Raw genomic sequence first — 16,296 nt, 5'->3', positions numbered from 1 at the left:
AATTAGTTCTTGAGTTAAAAATGACCAAAGTGAGTCCAATTGCCTTGGTGATTTGACTTACCCAAAATATAAAAAAGACTTAGGTAGTCTGACGACCTATTTTCATTGATGCTACCAAACACTACTTACAGAATTTCAATTTACATGTCAAGAACCATCAAATATTCACTTAAAATATATTACCCCAAATTGGATTGTGTGTGTTGTGTGGGCGTGTCTTGAGTCCCACATCGAGTGTTTACTAGGTGGATCTTAGGTTTACAAGTGATTGAAAGAAGCCTCAATTGCAACTTGACTAGTCCTTTTGGGAGGTAGGTGCAAATGTGGCTAGTGCTTTCCTCGGGTTGTTAAATAAAATATCTTCACAAACCAAACACAATCTTAATACCAAGCTTTGGTCACAATCTTCTACTTTATTAAGCTTTCCATCAATGGTTTAACCTTTTTTTACTAACGTGGGTGTTGCCACCTCAAAATTAATAAGGGCAAATTAAAACTGGCATAGACAACCAAATTTCATAGCTTGCATAGACAACTAAAGGAGCTGCCAGAAGTAGTGCAGGTGATGGTGACCAAACCATGTTGAGGTGGTGGTGACAGACGTAATTTGATAAAGGCAGAGGTAGTGGTTATGAGGCATCTGTGACACTGCAGTGTCAAGGACATGATTCCACTGTGGATTTTACTAGTTATTGTATGCAGATGAAAGAGGTGATAAGTTTACAAGAGGTGTAAATCCTATGAAGAGGCATGATGTGAAGGACGGATGGTAGTGATGGCAAAGAGGTAAAAAAGTGACTACATATCAGTAGTGATTGTAGTGATAATGTGTTCAAGATGTGTTGGCCATATATACACATACCAAAATCTGATTAATGCTAGTGGCCATGCTTATCATAAAGGCTTGAAAGTACATTGGCTTGAGAGGCATGATAACAACGGTATCTAAAGTAACTCCTGTTATACTGGACCTCATATTAGAGTACATGAAAACAAGTAAGGGGATTGTTGCCAATGGAATTTAACTGCATAGAAAGTAGAGATGTGTTTTAGTGGTGTAAGGTGACTGAAGGGTACATTCTCTACAACATGGAAACAATTAAATGGAATTATAAGCAATTAAGAACACTTTTTTTAAAAGTAAATTAAGTAAGCGCACTTCCATAAGTAGATAATAATTAAGACAGTAAAAGGCCAACAGTCTTAGGACTAAATGGCACCTCCTGTCCCATTGATAAGAGGTGGAGGGTGAGGTCACGGGTTCAATCCCATACAGGCGTGTGAGTTGTATTGACCCCAAAAAATAAATATATATAAGAAAGAAGAAAGAAGACAGAAAGAGGAGACAGTGAAAGATAATGTCGTCTTTACCAGAGAAAACGGCCAAGTGATAATGACCAAGGACTGATATATGATATGCTAAAAAACAGTGGATGATATGGCATGAAGACCAATGACAGAATCCAAAATCAAATGTTAAAAAGGTGAGAGAGATAGGAAATTATATTAGTAGGATTTTTAGAGTTGACACCATGATTCATACAAGAGAGATTGCTGATTGCATCCAGGATTCTTACAATGTATTGTGAACACATCTCAGACATGAGATCCAATATTCATTATCAAAGCCAGTCACTTTCTCCCTGTCTGTAATAATGGGGGCTGACAAGAGCACAAGTGCATTGGGAAAAAGATAAGAGGTCAATTTCGTGTATTACTGTAACAAGATCTTGTCATGAGAAAAATTGAATGAGTAAAACAATTGTTTGACATACCAATCAAAATTAAGCAAATTCAGCTTCCCAAACAACATTAGTGCTTCCATCCCTTTAAGTGACCATCTTCCATGTATGGCTCTAGAAATCCAATAAACTGAAATGACAGAGAGAATCAAGGAAGCATAGCATTATTCAAATGTTTAGACAAAGACCATATAATATGCTTAAGCTTTACCTGTAGTTAGATAAAAATATCTTAGATAATCTTGAAAAATTAGTTTTGGCACCTTTTCTCCAGATGCAACCCAGATAAATTCTATGCCATTTAATTCAATGGTGCTTCCATAAATAATAATAATAATTCAATGATGCTTATATTCTATATGATAAAACCCAAAGAGAACATATAAAACACATACATAGTCTCACATGCAACATTTTTAAGCCCAAGACACACAATTCAAACTTAGGTTCAAAAAGAAGAGAAGTAATAAGGTTAATGCTTTTTTTTTTTTTTTTTTTTTTTGATAAGTAATAAGGTTAATGCTGCAGCTTTTTTTTTTTTTTTTTTTTTTTTTTGATAAGTAATAAGGTTAATGCTGCAGCTTTAATCCTCTCCAGGTGTAAGTTTGAGCCTGACCCCGCCCGCTCATTTAACTACTTCAACACCAGTTAGTTATCACCTAGGTAGCGTATGGTGAGAAGCAGACAAAGCACTCAATGCAGAGTTAGCCTTATATTCTACTGCTCTCAAATTGCCTGCCTATTCTATTAGTAATGATTGGGGAACATAGTAACCATGACTTACTAGATGAAAGACCATGATTGGTGAAAGGCTTAAAAGTGCCTTACCTAGCTCAGCCAGCTCTGAAGAATTAATGGGCTGACAGGCAGGCTCAAATCCATATCTCCTCCATCTGATCAAGAAGGAAGAAAGCCCAGGAAACTGGACTGACTCTTCTATTACAATACCATAAAGGAGAATCCATTCTTGTCCTAATCAGTCCATGTCTTATTTGTCTTATTAGCTTGTATGCTCATCAATCATGAAAGCCATTGAACTTAAGACTAGAGTAACGTATGCATATAATGTTAAATAGATACCTTGCAACCATCTTTAGACCACCGTGCCCCATATCCATCAGCAACCCTTATTTCAAAGACAGCACCATGTGGTGGGACAATATGCACATTCAACCAGCCGCAATGTTCAATTATGTGACAGACGACATCCATTGCAAGCCTATTTTTATCATAATCTGGAGACAGCACAACAAATAGGAGAAAAACAATGGTCAGTCAAGAATATTAGAAATATAAGAGAGATAATAAGCCATGTTGTTAATTATAGTTCTATGGACAAATATAATTTTTTTAATGGTAAGGTACACACGCACCTGATGGGTCAGAAACCCACGACCTCACCCTCCACCTTACTCTTACAAGAAAATGAGGTGCCATTTTAGCTCACCAATGAGCTATAGCTCAACTAGCACTTCCTCCTCCCATAATAACAGGATGGAGAGTGAGGTAGTGGATTCAAGACCCATTAGGTGCATGTGTAACTTACCAAAAAATTTAAAAAGCTAGAACTCATTGCCTTCTATGAACAAAATTAGTTGCACTCATTTTCAAAGAATCCTACAACTATAATAACTTGTAAGACATTTAACTCAGCAATTTTGACTAATCAATTACTATAAACATTTTTTTGCAAGATGGATTACAAAATAAATTGCTAATCAAATCAGGTATCATTTTTTGAATGATCTTAGATTTTCCTCTCTCACTTGTATTGATATCTAAGAAAGATGCATGGATCTTCTGATCTACAAACCAGAATGTAAAACTAAAGATCCTAAATCGCCTGATACCCTCCATCCACTCATCATAAAAAATACAATCACAAACTACACAAAATCCTATTCAGAATATAAACCAGATGTCTTCTCGGTAATGGCAACCTTCCCTATCTACAAATCATCAAATACACTCTAGGCAATGAGAATATGTTAGCCTACCTAAAATGTGGATTGACATCTGGTAGGCACAAGCTGCAAACAAATATGTTTTTCCTTTTAAATTACACATGCACCCAATGGATCTTGAACCCACAACCTCAAGCTCGACAACATTCATAAGGGGGGAGAAAGAAACATTTGAGCCAGAGCTCAATGGCATCTGCAGCATAAATATGTTATTACATGACCAAAATAGTGCCTATAACCATAAACATAGATTGGCAGAGAACACCTTACGACTCTTAACATGAGTTGTCCTTCATTCATAGGTTTGAAACCAGTCTAAGATTACCTATCATAAGACGAGGACCTCAGATGTGAAATTCTGTAGAACTCACTATTTTTAGATATGTTGGTACAAATAATTTCAAGGAGTGATTTGTAATAGAGAAATATGGTGACTAAGTTGAAGTCTCTGAAGCCTGTACTTGTTGATGATGAAAAGTGATAGAAAGTGGATATGTAGCATCAGGCAACCTTTTGGTGGCAAAATGGTCAGTGGAGGCAGTGATTTTGTGGTTTATGGTAGCAAGGTGGTAACAGAGATTCTTGTGGCCACTTATTTGTCACTTTGTCTTTAAAGAGCAGGGATAGCTACTGGATACATACGTGATCATAGTTGATAAATCATCATAGTCCTAGTGTTTTTTAAGGGTAGGCCATCAAAGGAGGTGGAGAGTGGATGGTGAGTGCTAATTTGACAATATCATGATGAAGTGGCAGTTAGTGATTTTCTTTGTTCTTTTTTTTTTTCCTTTTATCCTTAGGGTTGTCACTTTTTACTGCATATCATAATGGCAACAGTGAGTTCATAAATGATTATGGAAGGTCTTGACTGCAGAAAAGCAGCAGTAACAAATTTGTAGTGATGGTGGTGAGGCCTTGCACTAGTAATAACAACAGGTGGGTGGCTGTGGTGACATTGTCATGGTACAAAGCTGCTGGTGATGATGACTTTAGTAGATATGATGGTGCCAGAAGCAGCTTACTACTGATGGTGATGGCTGTTCCTCATAATGCTAATGTGATAGTGATGATGCCCTTAAATCAGACTTATTTATCCATTCTCGAATTCTTATCTACATTAGTTGTAGTCTTGTATATAAGAAAATTTTAGTTGCTCCCCATAACAATGTCAAAATCATGAAATTTTAGTATACAATAAGCAAATAATGGAGATCCACCATTCCAACCTCAAATCAGCTGGGGCCAAGCCAAAAGGCTCAAAACAGATAGTGAAAGAAAAATTTGTTTGTGCGTGTGTACGTCGTGTTCACACATACAGATTTCTACATGTGTGTATTCATTTATTTATTTATATTTATGTCTATTCTCTAGAAGAATGATGCAAATATTAGAAGAATTAAAACCATAAGAATATCCCTCCTAATTTTTTGATAAATAATGAACTTTTTTGTGATAAAAAAATAGAGTCACCCAAGTATATATGGTGTATACAACTGGGGACTATGCAGTAAAGCATGCAAATTACAAAGATCTATCACATAAAAAAAAGAACATAGAGAATAGGTACGCACTACTGACATCTAATCCAACAAAGTTTGAAAGAAAAAAAGTTTAAGATCCAACAAGTTCTCTCAGAACCTTCAAAGCTCCAATTATTCCTATACACTTAATAAATTCTTAAACTATTTGACATAGGACAAAACCAAAACAATGCAACAATAAATGTGAAAAATAGAAAACTAAGGTAAAGATAACCTAGAACTTAGCACCTAAGTTTGCTTGGAGTCAACACCAAGAAAAAGAGAACAAAACTTTGACAAGTTAACACCTAGGGATGGCTAGAGTTAGCCCTAGATCATTGGAAAAATTACAAGAGAAACTTTATTATTTAATCAAACTGTAATTTGTCTTCATAGGAATATAATTCCGTGCTCATATAGACTACTAAAACTAAACCTAATTCTAGTCAACTTAGGAAACCCTAATTCTAATTGTGTTGGGAAATCCCAATTATTGAATTAAAAAAATAAACTTGACTCTAGGAAATTAATAAAATACTAATACACATAATCAGCTAATATGACACCAAAAATACAATTGACTTCCATTTAAAAAATAAATTAAAATAAATATTTCTTTGTGCTTGCCACAACAAACTATTTTGAGGAAAAAAAAACACACTATATTAAGTTTCTCAAGGTGACATTTTCTTGGAGACATTAGTATGTAGACCTGGCAATAGTTCATAAAATAATAAAACATTCCTAAGAGTAGGCAGTCTGCCTACACTTTTGGAGAAAATATCCAATGTTCTCCAATAAGCCTTTACCTTTATTTAATGTCAAATTCTAACACAAAGGCTTCTAGCTTGGACATAGGCCATCATACTTTTTCTTGTTAGCATAAAATGTCCAAAAGAAAATTGACCATATATTAAAGCTCTTTTTCTTTTCTTTTTCGTTTCTTTTTTTGGGTAAGAAATTAAGTACTGGAGTGCATATCCACTATTTTTTTTTCTTTATTTTTATCTCTTCATTTCTTTCTTTCCCAGTTTGGCAAGTATGCAGCCACATGTCTTGTAAAAAATTTTGCAATACCATTCATTAAAGGAAGATGGTGTGAAGTATCTCCAATATCCATTAATCTGGGGCAAGCTTTCTATTGTAATAAAATCTAGCTCTAATGTCTATAAAAATTTCATTCCCTTTCCCCTGATTATGCTACAGATCTGTTGTCCTTGATAGATAGCTTCTCTATCTTTTAAATCCATAGTATGCTTGCTGTATACTGTGAATTAGTTTTCATTTTATTAATGAAAATTTAACTTTCTAACTGATCATATATATATATATATATATAAAGTTCTCTGATTCCTTTCATCCCAATATATGCAATCTTTTTCCAATGGCACAGAGGCAGACTCTCTAAAGCAGAATTTTGGACTAGCTAAACATTAAATCAGAACAAAGAATTTTTATTATTGGTAAGTTACACATGCACCTGGTGGGTCTTGAACCCATGACCTCACCCTCCATCTTGCAGTTACAAGGGGAGAAAGTGTCAATTGAGCCAGATTTCATTGGCTTAAGTCAGAACATGACTGACTTAAGCCACATTCCAAGAAAATACTAATGATTAATAGTCTGAACAATGTTTCCAAAGGCCTGACAGAAAAGTTATATTTGATAATTCCTATTCTACTAGATGCATGAGGAACCAAAAGACACAATTCAAATGTGAGCAAATCTCTATGCCTTAAAGTGAGATAGATACATTTGACAGCATTTAAAATTTCTGTATACAAACTTGTGCAAACAAAAAACCACAGTAAGTGGGAAAAAAAAAAAGAAAAAGAAATCAATCTCCAAAGCTCAAATTCAAATAGGTCCTCACCGCTTCCTTCCAAAGTACCCCAATATTTACTTGTACTCCTATTAGCATGTTTTGCCAGCACCCTCGCTCCATGAGTCAAGGTACAACCTTCAACCTCAAGCCAATGAGAAAATTTACAATTCAGCCATATATAATTTTCATAAAGTAATCTGTCAAGCCTCTCAGAATAAAGATGAGCAAGAAATAAAACTATGAGGTTGTGAAAATATACGTGTTCTCAACCATTTGATAAACAAAGCATGTGTACTCAAGTTACATACCCTGGGGCGGGGGGGAGATAGAGATTTCAGGGTTGTGGGATCCCACCCATTAATGGGTCTTGTTTAAGAACTAGATCACCAATGCTTATAATTTTCAATTTAAACTTATTTTGTTATGATTTTTCAAAATGAAACCTATAAATGATTGACCCTAGCTCCACAGCTTGGGTGCCATGTGTGTGGTGCAGACAGGGCAAAGATTCTTATCGTCCCTTACAGATAAGATTGGTCCTCTTTAATAGCTTAACTGCATAGCTGCAGAGAGGTGGCTTCTTCACCCAAAAAAAAAAAATCTGAACTTTTCTTCATTTGACTTGATGGTTTAGATGTTAAAAGGTTAGGCTAAGCAGTTCCAAAATGTCTAACAGAGAAAGTGATTTCTAACAAGGCATAAATTATTCTTCTGCATACAGTGCAAAAGACAAGCAGTTAATTAAAAGTCATCATCTTACATTTGACTTATATGGAAGGGTAAATGATGATAACAAAGTTGATCTTCGTGGGGGAAGTGCATTTGGAATAGTCCCTGTGGTATGTGTCAGACCAAGAAGGCGTTGAACACCCCCATAACTCAATACCTGGACAAATCATATAACAGTCAGGTTCACATAAAATTGCAAACTTTATGTGACATAAGGCATGCAGCAATCATTGAAAAAACTAGTACCTATATCGAGACATTGGAGCACTAAGTGAAGATGCGCTCCAGAAAAAAAGGCATAATATGGACGCGCATATGCATGTATTTAACTGTGCACACGGGTGAACAGGTACTTGGGAGTTATTGATTACAAGAAGTGAATGACATGCAAGGAGCAATCAAGAGTGCTGAATTACAACCACTAGAACATGCATCCTTAGGACATATACATATAAAGAAGGCAATAAAAAAAGTGAAAAGCTAGTGAAACCATCTTAACCAAGAAAATGGTTGCCATATACATATCACTAAATCAGTAAATTTAATACACAGCATAATTGTTTTGTTTGTGAAATTTAATTCCATTAACCAAAAAGGAGCCAAATGATAGTAATGTGACCTCAATGTTAGAAAAGTTTTTATAACTAAGAGCCACCTGCATGGTCACAAACCTTTTCACTGTGCTATTCAAAAAATTCAATCCATGGCAAGCAACAAAAAGTAAATTAATGTCTTAATAATGCATCATGATTACAGATTTCAACACAATTGCTGAAACGCCTTGCACTTATGTAAGAATTGTGTATTTGCAAGGGTGGTTTGGAATCCTGTGGAGTTGCGGGATTGGCACATTGGGAGCAGATACAATTGGGGAATTTGTTAAGTTGTCAATAGCACTCCAGGGAGATGTGGGTGGGATGAAGTGTGTAAGAAGGAATGGTTTGTGATGGCTGCTGTAACTCTTGGGGCTTTCTGGAAAACAAGGAGTGACATGGTTTAATTAGAAAATTGCAGATCCCATTGAAATTGTTAAATATGAGATATCTAGGATTAACAGCTGTAGTACGCAGGAGTCTGAGTAAAACTCTCCATATAAAACTCTCCATATAGAGAGGAAAACTTATGAGTGGATTCCACTTCAAAAACACTGGCTAAAATTGAATGTTGAAGCTGTGTTGGGATATTGTAAAGCCTTTGCTGCAGCTGTGCTGGGGAATAAGGAGTGTATTTTGCTGCAGCACGGTCCTTTAAAGTGAACTATAGTTCACCAATGCTTTCTGAGGCATTGGCAATCAGGAATGCAATTCATATTAGTAAAAGAACAGGAGCTGATAGAGTAACAATTGAAAGCAATGCCTGAGTGGTAGTGCAAGATGCTGAGAAGCAATCCTCAGAGGTAGCTTGTGAGATCAGTTTGGTAATTCAAGACATAAGGGATTTGGTTACAGCATTAAGTGGGAAGAATTGTTTTGTTTGATTGGGTGGCAAGGGAGTGTAATTCTATAGGTCACGGGTTCAATAATTGGGCATTGGAAAATAACTTTCATGGGCTTATACCCCCTTTTTGTTTGTCTGGGATGTAGAAGTCTATTGTTTGTTGTTTCTGATTGACAAATACATTCCAATGACAGTTCTAGTTTGTCCATTGGAATGGTATATTTTGGTACCGGTACCATTTCAAGGTTACCACTAATTTTATAATATATATATATATATATATAGAGCAATATATATTTCTAACCAGAACCAGATATATATCTGGTTGGGTTCTGGTGGGTCATCAAGCCTGGTAGGAATTTTCCATGATTGTGTTTGAGACTTGATATGGTTTTATGTATTTAGTTGGGTTTCTTCATTTAATAGCTTAAGGTTTAGGGTTACTCATCAAAAAAATAAAAAATAAAAAAGCTTAAGGTTTAGAGTTGGATGCTCCAAGATGAAGGTTACAAAATTCATGATTACAGAGACTACAAAAGAAATTAATAATTACAGAAATTACAAATTTTAACTGTAATTTCTCCACTGCAACACCATTAGCATATAGCATGACTTACACTCTTCGTGTCCCAAAAAAAGTGTCTTGGCTCTAAAGACATGATTATTAATGAAAAGTAAAAAGTTCAAGTCTTTATAAAATGCCATTCACCCTATATTAGAGATAAGTATAAGTTTTTATGAGAATCTTGTTTGCTTCTTAGAAAGAGGTGAGAATAGTAATCAAAGTATTTCTAGTTTGAAAAGTGGATACTTATTTTGGCTCCTTCCAATAAAGAAACTAAGACATATATCTTAGGACAGCGGAGTATATGTTTAACCTAAAAAAATATGAGCTATACTTTCTATCCTATTATTCATTACATCCTTTATCTCTGGCTGACATATCAAACGTTCCAACAGCATAATGAAAGCTAGGTCACAATCATACCTAAGAAATTAGGAGAACGTTCTCTGTAAAAAGATATGAAGTCATTCTATTCATGCAATTGGATATGCAAATCATAACAGAGCAGCAACTAAGCTCTTACAGAGAGTAGGGTTGCCAGACAAGCATAAGGCTGAACATCCACTTTCAAAACATGGATTGCAAGAACGCCATTTGCCTTTTCTTTCTCTTCTGTGTAGAAATTCCTGTAGATTTGTATACCTGGAAAACTGCATGCCTATATTACTCATAAACTAGTACAGGTAGAAATTACTTTAAAGTCAGAAATCAAATTCAGAGATAAATTTTATTAGGTGAACCTCTCAATTGAGTACGTCAAAGCAATTACAAGGCAGAAAAAATACTTAACACAAAGCAGAAAACAAATAATTTTAAGTTTTTATGACATTACTATCTAAATCTCCCTAAAACCTAGTAGTCCTTTCATATGGTTACTATAACCCTTCCCATGATATTATAGCAGATTGTTCCAGAGGTAATGTAGAGTTCATTGGAAGGCAAAGTTGAATGAATGCAGCCCCTATTTCTCATTATCAGCTTTAAGAGATAACTTTCTCATGAGTTGCTTTATTCCCACAGCGTCTGTTATTGTTATTATTACTCTAATAAGTTTTGGCCAACAGGAGGGGGAGGAGATTCTAACTAGTGACCTCTGCTTCCATTGGGTCTACTATTATTGTAACTTCTATTATTATTCTTGTCACTGTTCCTATTACTATTATGCATAACAAAGTTTTGATTCTTAAAATTGATACCAGAATATTTTCTGCTGCAAGCACAAAATTATTTCCAGCTATTTACCAGAGCAAGTTTTGATCTCATTATCAGCTAGATGGATAAACTTTATCACCATACAGGAAGTGAAACTCAATAAAACTAGCAGTTCTTAGTTTCTTACCTTCTTCAATGGTTTCAACTCCAGGAAGAACCTTGGCAAGACTCTCTGCCCCCAACATTGCAGAGAATGAAGCATACCAGTGGGCATCCTGCAAATTTATGAAGTTACAAAGAGCAGAGCTAAGTGGAAATAAGGAAGTACAAATTAATTGAAAAAACAGGATCGGCACCTGAACTTCAAACACCACACATTTGTTGAAACGAATCAAAGTTCCTGAACCAATTCTGTAACCATAAAAGGTAAAATTAAATGCAAATTAATCAAAAAAGAAACAGTGAAGTAAAATTGAACTAGAAAAGATTATCAGGATCCCAGAAGAATTTAATATATTTATAATTCAAACTTATTTTGGATAATCAAACTATATGATAAGCCAGCTTATTTGCTTAAACTCAATTTTTGTCTCACCTACAAATAAGCTGGCCAAACACATACTTTAATGGGTATATTCTGTCTACTTTGGGGGTGAGAAATTAGCTCAAGTGACCTTGTCTTATACTCTTATGCTCTTATGCGTGCATAAGTTACATATTACGTTTTAAGCAAAAGTTGATCAAATTTGATTAAATGGAAATGAGAATAGGATCCTCTATATCTCAAATGAATCGATTTCATGGTTCAGATTTTAAACATAACAAATCTAAAGATGTCTTCTAGTGCCATCATACATACCATTTAGATACAACAAATAAAATATGAACAATGAAATGGACTATCTTCATTCCACTTAAAATTGAGAAGAACCTTGTCCGTTCAAATGAAAATGTTCTAAGGGAAATTTCATAGGCTGAGTAGTATAGCATGGCTCCAATTATATGTTTTTGACACTCTAACCTCTTGATTAATTTAGAATCAATGACAAAACCAACAAAACAAAATTACACCTCCTACATACATAACATTGCATTTTGGTGCTGGCATCTAGTATCCATAGTAGGCACAAAAACCCATTCATACTTGTTCTCATTAAAAAGTATGAAAATAAAGAATTATATGTCAAACAAAAAGAGAGAGAGAGAGAGAGAGAGAGAGAGAGAGAGAGAGAAAGTACATCAAAAAGCATTTACCAACTGATTCCTACTGATTTGTGCATAAAAATGGATTTCTTCATACCTATTGTAGTCACCAATGGCACACCTTCCTTCAATTCTTTTCTTGCCATCTAGAGACAATGTCAAATTACCAGATAGGATTCACTTCAAACAAGATTGGCAATAACTAATCAAGAGATTTAGAGTAAAAAGTTCTGAGATTCATATTTTATTTTTCTTTTTTATTGGTAAGATACACATGCATCTAGTGGGTCTTGAACCCACAACCTCACCGTCCACCTTGCTCTTACAAAGGGAGGAGGTGCTTTTTGAGCTAGAGCTCAATGGCAATGATGAGATTCATAGTTATGACAAGGAATTGGTTAAATTCTCTAGTTATGAGAAAGAAATCTGATCCAGTTATGTCCAGACAATAAACATGGAGATTCATAGCAGAAACGCACTGATACCTTTTAGCTGCGAAAAGAAAGGCTCCTGAACATGAAGTTCATGGACAACAGACTTCAAAATCTGATGAAAGAAAACATCTGTTAGATTAATATTACACAAGGACAATTTGGCATTGAATGACGCCTCAGTTAAAAATGTAAAACTTACATTCACAATTTCCGATCCCTTATCCAAAACCAGCTTCTGCCATTCATTTTCTTCCTGCTTCGAGGAGCTTCCTTCAGGGATAAAGTTCAAATTGCTATATTTCCTACGAAAGGATTTAGAATTGATTGATTCTAATAAAGCTGATGCCAGACGCTTGTATAAGGGATATGGAGGGACTCCTTCAAAAGATTCTGCATAAGGAGTTTGAACCATAAAGAGTTAACATCTTCCTTGAATGCAATAAAACAGACATCTAAAATTCCAGCGCAAATTGCACTTTGCCCATTAATTATGGTGTAGTTTGCAATATCCTCTAAACTTTAAAACTCAGCAATGACAAGGAACTATAGTTCAACTATTACTTCCTTCTCCCATAATAATAGGATAGAGGGTGGGGTCATGGTTCAAGACCCACTAGGTGCATCTATAACTTACAACAACAGCAGCAATCAATCCTTAGTCGCAAGAATTTGTGATCAATTATAAATCCTCAACAAACTAGCCAAGGTCAGCACAGCTTAAGGTGTATATGTAGAAATCGATTCATCTATGATAAAGTGACTAAATTTTATGTTGTTTGTCAATTTACTGCAACCCTCCTCCCTTTTCCAGGCTAAGTACAGATAAAGGTGAAGCCTAGGTGCGTGTATAACTTGCCCCAAAAAAAAAAATTCAAAGCCGAGCAATATCGCTTTATTTATTGGTAATAAACACTTTGCCTATATTGTTAAGATTAAAATTCAAATTTTTTTTAATTGAAAAATGTGTCTAAAAATATTTTAAATTTTATGTTAAATTGCCATACCTAAGGAGGTATAATTATAACGTAATGAACATGTTAATTTCTAAGATAAAAGAACAAGAATTAACTTAATTCGAGAAAGTCACCCTCTAAGAAGAAGAAATCGAGAAAGAGAAAGTTTTAAGAAGAATGTGAGAAAAATTGTATCTTATTTCTTCAATTTTGGAATGCTGTGGACTACAAGTATTAATCTTGCAAATCTTTTATTTATTTATTAATAAATACAAGTTGTTAGCAAATCTTATTAGCCAAAAAACCAACTAACAACCTATGAAGCATAGACACAAGTTCACAAATACTGACAGGGACACAGTGACACGTAAATTATTGAAAGATTAGGACACGACACGGTGCAGAAGTGTCCCAGCGTGTCTTGGCCTAATAAGTCTTGCAATCTTTACAACTAACCAATTAACAAACTTGACTCTCTTCTTGAACATGTTTGGATTCACAATTTGCCCAAAATTCTAATACGCAAGACAACGAACCGTGTATTAAAGAAGAGGAAGATGAAGTTATCAAATAGTTACCGGACGTGGTGGCGGTGGTGGTGTTGGGATCGTTGGGATCGAGTTTGAGGAGGTCGGAGCAGAAGGATTTGGAGAGGCCTAGATCGAATTCTAGGGTTTCGTTTATGTGAGACTCCAAAGTGTACTTCACCACCTCTTCCATACAGTCTTTCAGATTAACTGGAGACATCGTCGTTGTTGCACTGTGGTGCTAATCGTAACCTTTTGAAAAAAAAAAAAAAAAAATTTATTTGAGGACACTTTTTGAAAATTTTTGGTAAGTTATTATTAATTTTAACCCGCGTAATATCAGAGTCTGACGATGAAGCCGAAATGTTGCTGATATCCGAGCTTTCCGCCCATATTCTATACAACAATTGATATTTCTTTTCTTTTTTCATTCGTCAAACATTTTTGGAGATTTTTTGTTACAATACTGTGAGAGATACATGAACGAAATGCATTAGCAGTAACTTTGTAACTTGATTAATTACATAAATTATGAATTCGTTCGTTTAAAAAAAAAAAAGTGTCAATATAATGTAATTTTTATACCATACATTACTATGTCTGTATTAACAAAACAAATATACTTAAGTCTTAAAAAATGATTCTCAAAAAAAAAAAAAATAATATAATATAAATATTTAATCCAGCCCATTGGGGCGTGGTGTGGTGCCAAATATACTTTAGTCTTGATATAATATAAATAGTTAATCCAATCCCTTGGGGCGTGGTGCATTAGTAGGATTTTTGAACTAGATCACATCTATGGGTCCAAAAATTGCCTAGTTCAAGTTGTACGCTTCACAAAAATGCTATGTCATGACGTTGATAGCCTTAATGCACCCAAGAGTGTCCTACGCCGTGAGTTCTACAAGTTCAAGTGGGCTAGATCAATTATCACAAGCGTGAAGCTCCTCTTTATATATATGTATATATATATATACACACACACACACATATAGGGTCTAGTTAATGTGTGTCCTAAGGGCACACATTAAGCTATCTATTTTTATAAATATTTTTTCTGAAATTGAAAAAGTTGTCAATACTTTTTCAATTCTCGATAAAAAAATTTTCGAGAATGAAAATTATTGTGTACCCACACATTAGCAAAATCCATATATATATATATATAATCCAAAAAAGTTCAGCTAAAGCTGCTCACCAAAATCCATAGGTAGTTGTAGAGCTTCGGATGCAAAGGAAACAATGAGTTTCGAGGAATGAGAGGGGGAAAGTGAAAAACAAATATTGAAATGGGTATATTGGTTGGTATGGGTCGAGGAGGGTTCAGCGTGTGGAGTAAAGGAGATGGTAATGAGAAGGAAGAAACGGGGAAAGAGAATCGTTGGGAGGGTGTGAGCTGTTCTGACTTGATGGAGACATAACATAACCGCAGGTCCAGTGCAGATATTTATAACAATACCACAATATCTCAAGTTTTAAGTAATGAGTTATAAAAATTGATAACAAAAATTGAACCAAACAATGAGTTTTGAGGTGGGGCATGTATTTTGAGAATTTAATGATGAAAGCTGAGTTTTGAGTTAGATTCTTAGCTCAACCAAACACCCTCTTAGTTTCTCAACCCAAAATATATAAAATATTTGCTATGGTATGTGTTACGGATCCCATTTAATAAAGAAAACCCTTTTATTTCAAAAAAAAGAAAGAAAAGGAAACTAATAGTAGAAGAATCTCAAAAGTTTATTAATGGATAAAAACATTTATTTTCTTGAATTAATTGATAGGTAGTTTAATAACTATCTATGTAAAAAAAAAATTAATTAAAACACCTATAAATGATTAATTTTTCTAAAATTTATATAAGAAATAATTGGTTTGGAAATGTAAAATTATGACTCACGTTGAGTTGCTTTCATAACAATTAAAACAAAATCCAATAAAATGAAAAGGAAAGTTAATCACATGCAATAAGAAAAATACAAAAATAATAATTATTATTATGCGTTTAAATTAGTGGAGTTGAAACATTTGTCATTTCACTCAAGCAATACGTTTATAATTTTAATTATATTAATCTTAAAAGATTACATTTTGTTCTCTTTTTAATGACATCATGACATGTAAATTAGCTGAAACTAATTTCCTAAATATTATAACACTTAATATGTATTATATTTCTTACAAAATATTTTCAAATGAACTTATACCATATCTATATATCACATAGGATATCGACTAATAT

At 34.4% G+C, this 16,296-nt stretch overlaps 1 protein-coding gene across 4 annotated transcripts; it reads right to left on the bottom strand.

The window, feature by feature from the left end:
* Positions 1-1,471: 1,471 nt before the first annotated feature.
* On the bottom strand, positions 1,472-14,533 carry LOC112039832 (uncharacterized). Of its 4 annotated transcripts, XM_024072742.2 has the most exons (13): positions 14,103-14,529; positions 12,771-12,961; positions 12,623-12,683; positions 12,235-12,283; positions 11,291-11,345; positions 11,122-11,209; positions 10,306-10,424; positions 7,812-7,937; positions 7,100-7,193; positions 2,823-2,977; positions 2,571-2,664; positions 1,776-1,872; positions 1,472-1,662 (listed from the first exon to the last, which is right to left on the bottom strand). In XM_024072742.2, the coding sequence occupies exons 1-13, from the start codon at positions 14,269-14,271 to the stop codon at positions 1,623-1,625; spliced, it is 1,338 nt and encodes a 445-aa protein (XP_023928510.2). In that variant the 5' UTR covers positions 14,272-14,529; the 3' UTR covers positions 1,472-1,622. The 4 variants fall into 4 exon arrangements, 2 of the variants coding, with proteins under 2 accessions (XP_023928510.2, XP_065625382.1); XM_065769310.1 differs by lacking the exon at positions 2,571-2,664 and having other exon boundaries at positions 14,103-14,519; XR_010627339.1 differs by lacking the exon at positions 1,472-1,662 and having other exon boundaries at positions 2,571-2,678.
* Positions 14,534-16,296: the final 1,763 nt, after the last annotated feature.

Source organism: Quercus suber, unplaced genomic scaffold, assembly GCF_002906115.3.
Source record: "Quercus suber isolate HL8 unplaced genomic scaffold, Cork oak 2.0 scaffold_1111, whole genome shotgun sequence".
NCBI lineage: Eukaryota > Viridiplantae > Streptophyta > Magnoliopsida > Fagales > Fagaceae > Quercus > Quercus suber.
The sequence above is the reverse complement of the archived record's forward strand: the minus strand, read 5'-3'. Positions and strand labels throughout refer to the sequence as shown.